Source organism: Microtus ochrogaster, linkage group LG1, assembly GCF_000317375.1.
Source record: "Microtus ochrogaster isolate Prairie Vole_2 linkage group LG1, MicOch1.0, whole genome shotgun sequence".
In the NCBI taxonomy this organism is placed as follows: domain Eukaryota; kingdom Metazoa; phylum Chordata; class Mammalia; order Rodentia; family Cricetidae; genus Microtus; species Microtus ochrogaster.
Window position 1 is genome coordinate 46,495,065 of NC_022027.1, and position 8,756 is coordinate 46,503,820.

The window sequence follows — 8,756 nt, forward strand, 5'->3', positions numbered from 1 at the left end:
TCTCTGACATTTTTAATCCGCATCTCCAAGAAATGCTTGGTTATCCAGAACATAGTCGTAAATTTTGCAAGATGAATTTCTTTTTTCTGTAAAGGCAAACTCAGCAGTCTTTGGGGGATCTGGAGACTGACGGTGCAGCTGACCTACTGCAGACAGGCGGTGGGAGGGCCCTCACTGGTCTAAATAAATAAGAGTCTGGAGTCGGGAGCCCTCGGCTTGGCCTCCGAGCTGAAGGTTGGACTCCGCCTCCAGGCAGAATGAGACCCAGCCTAGCAGCCGTGCTCCTCCTGCTGGCCAGCTGCCTCGCTCCAGGCCACGGTGAGAACTTTCACTTATGATTTCTCTAGCCTTTGAGCAGAAATGGTCCTCACCATTTCTTCTTCAATTAAAACTGGGAAGGAAGTCTTACAAGAGCAGGGGTGGGGGCTCAACTGCTTCCAGATTTGGAAGGGTGAGGTCCCAGGGATTTAACCCTTTAAAAATGGAAGCTTTCAAAGTGTCAAGACTGTCCTTTATAGAGGAAGGATGGTGCGGGTTCGTAGGACTTAGGTATAGTTGTGTATTGTTGGCTGTCAGCTCAGACGCCGACAGGAAGACTCCTTTGCACGGCTCCTCTTTGCTCTGCCTCTTGACACCACTCCTCGTCAAACCTTGGCCTCTGAGTCCGACATTCCCAGGACAGTTGCACGTGGTAAGGCCTGACACCCTAAATAAAGCAGAGGCAAGGAGCTGACTTCAGCCTGAACGGGGCAGCTGTCTCTGCGTGACTGCATGAATGTCTAACTGAAATGGCAAGGTGTGTATACAGCTGAGGGGATGGATGTGTGGGCGGAGAGAAGCACTCGGGTTTACAGGACAGTAATTACACTTAAGATGTGCAGGTCCCCCCCACACCCCCATTTTCACTCTTCCTTCAAAACTCATTTCTCTCCTCTCCTACGAAGCTTTCCTGCCGCTGGTGACAAAGTTAGCCCCTAGGAAATGCTCCGTTCCCAGTATCAGTATACAGGCTGTGTGTAACATGACCTCAGCTGTGGTCTAAGGATGGCTCCCTTGTTCAGCCCATAAAACTGTAGACACCTTGGGAACATGACGCTTTTACTTATTCAAATGATTTTATAAATATCTTTTGGTTTTGTTTGTTTTGTTTTGGGAGACCAGGTCTCAGTGAGCAGCTTTGAACTTATAAAAATCATCCTTTGTCCAACTTTTCAAATGCTTGGATAACCCAGCAACAATTTCTTTAAAATAAATAAATAAAAATAAATAAACCTTAGACTTCACGAAAATCCATGAGATGAATTACCACTAAAATGTCTATAACTACTAAGTATTGTGGCTGAATAGAGCCTCCAATTTTCATTATTGGTTTTCCTTTGGTGATAATTATGAGTAATATTGAGAACCAAGATATTAAACATGAGTGAAGAAGCATCCTCCATGGGTTTTCTCAGATAGAGAGGCGGTGAGGGTGGAGGGTTGTAAGAGAAAGGACTGTGAGAGATGCTTACAATATTCGCCAGTTTCCAGCAGCATCTGCTCCTCTGCTTTTTCACTGGGAGCAGAGATCAGTTGATTTCCTAACACATTAGATGTAACATAGTTGACTGTCCCTAGAGCATCAGCTGTCAAATCACCTAAATGCCAATATAATGCTACAAGGACAGTCAACGAATGCTACGGCTTTGAAAAGCTAAGGTCATTTCCATTAAGGTTTTGGTAGAAAACATTTGGAAGCACACAAGGCAAAACAAACAGAAATACACAAACTGAAAGCTATGCAGCTGGCTTGAAATGTTTGCTTCTACAAATGCTTGATATAGAAGATTGGTAGTTCAGTTCTACTTCTAAGTTATAGGCCCAATGGGTTGAAGTGACTGATTCTGCATTTACAGGAATCCTGGAGGCCAATTACACAAGCCTAAAGTGTAAATGTTCCAAGACGATCTCAAGGCCTGTCCATCCAAACATCATAGAGCGGATTCAAGTCACACCTCCTGGGAATGGCTGCCCAAAGTTTGAAGCCCTGTAAGTTGCAAGAATTAAAAAAATAATAATAAAAAAATTTTTAAAAAGCAAAAAAAAATAATAAGTTACATAATTTCTCTCAAGTGAAAAACAGATGAAGAAATATATTTGTAATTCGCAACAGTATGGTAGCAAGAATCTCAGAGACCAGTTTGATGTTGCTAAATATCTGAAATTAATCATGAAAATGTGTAACATTTAAATACTTGTTTTTGAGCAATCCAAAGCTGTAACCTCTTGCTCCCTCGTTGTATCTCTCAAGCTGCTCCACCAAGGCCTGTGTGTGTGGTTACAGAGGCTGAAATGGGGAAGGGGTGTTAAGGAGGTTAACTCACTGAGACTTGAGGAAGCTAACCTGCCTGCAGCACCCGGAAGGCAGGGATGGAGTCAGAACTCCCTCTCTCCTACACAGCCTTTGAAGGATGCTCACACAGAGCCTTGTTCTCCTTGTTGGAACCTCCCTTTTAACAGCAGCTCGCCTTTGCCCTCCCTTCTCCCCGCCCCTTTGCCCCCCTTCGTTCATCTCTGTGGACTGGGCTAAGGAGGAGACCCAGGACCTCACAGATCCCGGACCAGTTTTCTCCCTGTAAGCCACACTCCAAGCCCTCAAGAACTTCCTCGGGCTTTGGAAAGTTTGTAAGCAACTATGCTTGCTTGTCCCGTTTTGAAATAAAGGCTTTGTAGCTGGGACCAGATGTATTTGACTGACAAAGCAGAAATACAGGTTATCAAAACTCTGTGAAACTTTTCGCCATGATGGCATGATACTTTTACCAGAGTCTCCACCAACGAGAGTTAAACTAAGCCACAGTTACTTCCCTCAAACTCCACAGTAAAGTTTAGCCATGGGGCCCAATGGGGTGGGGCAGAGCACTAGAACCCTTCCTTGCCTTTTGGCTGCATTCTCCTTCCTTGGTTCAATGCTCTCACCTCTCAATCAAGGGAAGTAGGACACCCTTCCTAATTGTCTCTGCTTTCCTAACACCCGTTGTTTGGAAATAATGAAAGTTTCAGTGTACAGTTTCTTGTTAAAGTCAGCATTTTTGAACAGTAGGCAGATATGGAAATGAAAGCTACAGATTGTTGGGAGAAATCCATTAGTCAGGGATGAACATATCCAGGTGGCCAAAGTCTATTTTGCCATCATGATTCTAAAACCAAACTGGCAGATGCTGCCTTGAGACCCCACTTGCTCCATGACCTAAAGAGGTAGAAATTCAAACTTAAGGCCAGGTGGTGGTGGCACACACCTTTAATCCCAGCACTAGGGAGGCAGAGGCAGATGGATCTTTGTGAGTTCGAGGCCAGCCTGGTCTACAGGCACCAAAGCTACACAGCAAAATCTTGTCTCAACCCCCCCCCCCAGAAAAAAAAAGGAAAGAAAGGAAGAAAAAGAAAGAAATCGAACTTAGATGGATGGTTCTTTATTCTTTATAGCTAAGATGCCTGATACATCAAGATACTGCATTTGCTTAAGCTCACACAAATTAGTGTTTATAGTCTCCTGGTTTTCTACCGCTTGGGAGACCTTACTTTTCCATTGCAGGGAGGAACCTTAGCACCATGTCTGGAACTTGATAACTATTCAGGTCACAGAGATTGCTGAAAGTGTGGTTGTGAAGTCAGACAACCTCTGCAAGAATTCAAGCAATCCTGCGGTACTGTGCGTTTGCAGTACACTCTTCCATGTGTTGTTTGAACTCTCTGAACTCTGCACTCATCAGGAGAGAAAGCAATGGTTCTTCCAGAATAGGACGTCTGAGGGAAGATCTGAGGTGACCATACGGCCTATGGCACACAGTGAGACCAATGTCTGACAAAGGTTGGCCATTCGCTATGAGAGCTGGTTTGTTGATGATTAATTTCTCAGGGCAGGAAATGACTTGGAGAAATGCCACTGAGCCCAATTGAAACTTCTTCCATATTAAAATATATTCTTTTTTTTTTTCAGATAAAACATTTTCTCTAGTCTGTTTTGTTCTCCTGAGCTCAGTGGATAAGACATTTGAATGATACTGGGGTATAAGTTTAGAAGTGACCCAACTTTGGAGTCAGCTTTTGGGCCCTTCTCTAACTCAGAAAGACTATCAACAAGACAGTCTCTTAGGACGTACGGGCTTCTGTCAACTTGGACCCCCCAAGCTCCCACACATCGGTCCACAAACCGTTGCCCTCTTCTTCCGCGGGCCTCACACCACAGATCACTTCTTCCAGATTCAAAGCTTCTTGCTCAAATTTCGATGTTTTTTTTTTTGGAATAATTATTTTGACAATCAATCCTCTTCATTATTAAAAAGCACACAGGATGGAACAAGAATGCACCACTGTTTCATCTTTATTTGTGTTTATTTCTCTCCAGGATCTGGACTAGGAGTAAGCAAATTCTATGTGTGAATCCTCAAGACAGATGGTTCAAGATGGTACTCAAATATAGACGGAGGTAAGTGAAGCACACGAGAGCTTTCCTAGCCGGCCACACTAGGGAATCCTTTACAATTGGGGAAAGTCATCGGAAACATGTCTGTCCCACTGTTTCCATGTGCCGGCTAGAGCAGGGCTAACTCGTCCAGCCGTTCAGACAGCTTCAGCAAGGGTGCCCAGGAGCCATTATTTGATGTCACCAGAGGGAAGTTCTAGTTTCTTGTGTGGGTTTCTCTAAGTGTGACTTACGGCTTTGTTTTTCATTCACAGAAAAGCTTTGTCTTCAACTCCCCCAGCTCCAGTGAGTAAGAAAAGGACCACCTGAAGGCCCTGTCCCCCAAGGAACGCCTGCACCCTCCTTTATCCCTGCTCTGAATTTTAGATGTGTTCTTGGTTGAAGAATTTCCAAGAAAATAAATTCCTTTTACAAACAAGCATGACTGTGTGTAAAGACAACCCTGCAGGATTACCCTCAACCTACATTCTTGTTCCTTAACGACGGTTATTTGAGGATGGGTGCTTAGTAACACCCATGTGTTTGGTAATAGGTGTGTTGTTTAATGTCAAATTGTCCTAGGTTGTAGAGTAATCTGAACCTGTAGCTTGTATTAACAAGAAATGTATGGGGTATACTTCCCTCGCTTCACCCCTTAAGGAAGGCGGGTTTCCCTAATGGTCTTCATAGTTTGCTGGGCATCCCATGCCGTTCCAGCCCAACACGATGCAGAGTAGATCTCCATTAGTGAAAAGCCTCATGAAGAAAATAGAGCCCTTCTACTTTTAAAGGTTTCTTCTTGTATACAATTTATTGTATCAGATTAAACCCCGTAACATTGGAAGATCCTAGGCTTAAAATTCCAGGCTCTCCAGCAGTATACAAACACATTCCTGTACACCGTGGCTCTCTTCACACAGACAAAAATATCAGTCTCTTGTATCAAATTCTTTAATGTTTCCTCTTCATCTAATGTCATTCACTAAACTTAATCAAATATCTTGCTTATATAAAAAAAATCTTGCTTATGACCGGTTCATTTTTAACAGACAATTTTCTCTCACTGAGATGCTCTTCAGCTGTTCCCAAGGAGACGTGAGGTTTCAATCATGTTCATTTTTTCCTGCATATCAGAACCCTCTACAGATGACCCCAAATTATGTCAGCCACCAGAGCAGTTATGCGGTGGGAAAGGTTTGCCTCGGAGGCCTCTTTCCCCAGGCAGGCTAAATGTGATCGCCTCCAGACTTCAAACCCTTCCTCAGACCCGTTCTCGCTGCCTGTTTACATGGATTCCCGGAGTCTCCCATGTTTCACTTGACGAAGTGTTGCATTGAGTTGACAGGCGGAGGACTTAAAGGCCATTCTTTCCCAGCACTTGGCCTCCTTGGCTGCCTTGTGGTCTGTTCCCGTCCCATCTGGCTCTCTCTCCCATTTATCTCCATTGATTCACTCACTCATTTATTTTGCGGCAGGGTGTTTGGTTCTGTGTGGGTTTGCGTGCGTGCTCGTGTGTGGAGGGTGTGTGTGTGCATAGGAAGAATTCAGGCCTCAGTCTCATTCCTCACTGACAATGGGCTAGCTCCTAAGTAGGCTAGGCCAGCTATCTCCATTTCCCCCAGGAGAGGGATTAAGTGGCTGGGGCGGGCAGGGAGCGGGGAGGGTGGTCTAAGCTCAGGTCTCCTGGCTTTTTAGCAAGTATTTTACTCATTGAGCTATTTCCCAAGTCTTTTCCCACCCCATTTTTATTTTAGGGTTGCTTGCTTGCTTGCTTTCTACTTCTAGTCTTTTTTGAGGCAGGATCTCAGTCTGTTGCCTGGGCTAGCCCGAAACTCACTACATATGCCAGGCTGTCCTTGAACTGCGGTAGTCTTCCTGCCTCGGCCTAGAGAGCACAGGTGTGGACCTCAATGCCCGGCTTTCTCCTTTCATTCATTTTTTATTTTTATTAAGTATTTTCAGAAAGAATAAATGCTACTTATAGATATTATATTCTCCGTCATCTATAATTTGACATTTTGATAACAAATATGCAAAGGGAATATACAATATCTTCAAAATCCTACAACCAAGTGCTCTTTAAACCTCAGTGTTTAGAGAGTGGGAATTGAGCTTCAGCTTTATTATGGCATATAGCTCAACAAGTATTCAGGATCCTCTAATAATCAATGCTGCCCTTTCTCATGAGGCAGCTACTATTAACCATTCTGTGAGAGCTGGCAGAAACGGGGTACGATAAGTGGGCACCAGGAACCATCCCTATAGCACGACTATCTATGGGAGGTAGATACCATCAGTAGAAACAGAAACAAAGAGACATTCCTTGCCTTCATCCGTATAACTAATCAGAAACAAAGCAGAATTTGAGCCCAGGGTCTCCAGACTCCTAAGTGAATGTTCCTCATCGTTACATGAGACTGAGAAAACACTCCAATGTATGTTCTGACTTCAGCCACTCTGCCTGCCCTCCTCTTCAGAGCCAGTCAAAGCCACAGGACACTGTGTGGTAGGAAGAACTTAAGGGGGCATGGGCTAGGGAAAGAGCCCCTGACCTTCACCTGCCCCGACCTGATTTATGTCTCTTGCTGACTGAGTCAAGAGCTTTGACATCGTTGACTAGAGGTCAGCCTACACGAAACTATATGTAGAAATATACTTCCTAAAAATGCTACAAGGTAATTAATATGACTAATGAGGCACATTCAGGATAAAAACTCCGGGTCTTAACCTCTTTGCATGAACTATATAAAGCAAAACCACTTGCACGTGTTAATTTGAGGAACGTTTTGTCTCATTTCTTCCTCATATGTACGCCTTCCCTGTGCTCTATAAATCATCCATAATTTCATGTAACAACAACAAAAATACTCCTTTTAATAAAGACAGAAGGAGGCTGACATCTTTTTTCTTCTTCCTCGGCCTCAGTTATAGATCATCTCCTTCAAACAATGCAACTCCAAAGCCCCCAAATCACTAACATAGGTGGTTCCTCTCCCACACTCAACCTCCTGCGCATGGCTGTCCTTTCTCCTTAAGAATACACTTGTTGGCTTGGCTTTGCTCTGACTCGTGAAGAAATTCTTTTCTGTGGCAAATAAAGAATTCCAGCTCTACTCTAGGGGGGTATCTGAGGCTCTGAAGGGTTCCTCAGACTGCATAGATGGGGTGTTTGAGTCTCTGAAGGGCTCTCAGACTACATAGATGGGGTGCCTGAGACTCTTACGGGCTCCCCAGACTGCATAGATTGGTGTCTGAGGCTCTGAGGGGTACCTCAGACTGCATAGATGAGGTGTCTGGGTCTCTGAGGGGCACCTCAGACTGCATAGATGGGTGTCTGAGGCTCAGAGGGGCTCCTCAGACTGCATAGATGGGTGTCTGAGGCTCAGAGGGACTCCTCAGACTGCACAGCCACAATGCTGAGCTATAGAAGGCGTGTGAGACTCAGAGGAACTCGGGCTGCACAGTCAGCAACATTGAGCTGTGCTCCCTGCTGCTGGTGACAAGACTGTGGATCATGGTAATATACTGTATATTGTTTTAAAGCTAAAAGCATTTTGAATATTTTTCATAAGGAAATGATAAATGCTTTAGGAATAAAGATGTATTTATCCTGATTTGAACTTTACACAGTGTATACATGATCAAAACATAACATGTGGTTCCCCAAAATATGTACAGTTCATAAGCATTAGTTTAAAAGGCTAAAAATAAGGGAAGGGTGGGGCACCCTCTCCGTTTTGGAGAAGGATGGGCGGCACATCGATTGCTCATAGTTCAGTCCCATGGGGGTGGGGAGGTCTGGGCTGCTGCAGAGCTGTGAGGCCTGAAGGCTGTGGGTAGATGTGGAAAGGTGGAAATTGAGACGTGCAAGAGCCCTAACCTGTTTTCCTAGCATACCAGCACCCATTCCTCAGAAGTCACCGCAAGGAGAAGAGCCTTCAGCTGACTTAGAACCAGGATTAGGTCGTAATTAGCTGCAAGGGCACTTGTTGAACCAATCAACAGAGAGTCTGAGGGAAGGTTCGCAAGGGAACAACTGGAGATTGTCAGGACAGGATTTCGACACTCATGACTACATGCATACATCTACACACATGCACAACAATTAATTAAAAGTCAAAGTAAATAGAGTTGAAGGGAAAATACAAAGCGATGCTCACCAAGACAAAACGATTGCTCTGGAAGGCTGAACAAAGGAGCCACCAGCCTAGCTTTACAACGATGTGCTAGCAGCAGAACGCAAAAAACCTGGAACTTACTGAGTGATCCACCTACCTCCAGAGTTCCAGGAGGAGACAATTCTCCTACAGTC

The 8,756-nt window shown here is 44.5% G+C and overlaps 1 protein-coding gene across 2 annotated transcripts; it reads left to right on the forward strand.

Annotated features, from left to right (window-relative positions):
* Positions 1-219: 219 nt before the first annotated feature.
* Positions 220-4,876, forward strand: Cxcl13 (C-X-C motif chemokine ligand 13). 2 transcript variants are annotated; one of them, XM_026785361.1, is made up of 4 exons: positions 220-318; positions 1,896-2,028; positions 4,388-4,468; positions 4,714-4,876. In XM_026785361.1, exons 1-4 carry the CDS (start codon positions 258-260, stop codon positions 4,772-4,774), a joined length of 336 nt encoding a protein of 111 aa, XP_026641162.1. In that variant the 5' UTR covers positions 220-257; the 3' UTR covers positions 4,775-4,876. The 2 variants fall into 2 exon arrangements, with proteins under 2 accessions (XP_026641162.1, XP_005359575.1); XM_005359518.3 differs by having other exon boundaries at positions 4,720-4,876.
* Positions 4,877-8,756: the final 3,880 nt, after the last annotated feature.

What these genes read in the sequence shown, in the direction of transcription:
- Cxcl13 (XM_026785361.1), top strand. Translation starts at nt 258, where the DNA reads ATGAGACCCAGCCTAGCAGCCGTGCTCCTCCTGCTGGCCAGCTGCCTC. An exon ending in TGCCCAAAGTTTGAAGCCCT is followed by an intron (nt 2,029 to 4,387) that starts GTAAGTTGCAAG and finishes ATTTCTCTCCAG; the next exon opens with GATCTGGACTAGGAGTAAGC. An exon ending in GTACTCAAATATAGACGGAG is followed by an intron (nt 4,469 to 4,713) that starts GTAAGTGAAGCA and finishes TTTGTTTTTCAT; the next exon opens with TCACAGAAAAGCTTTGTCTT.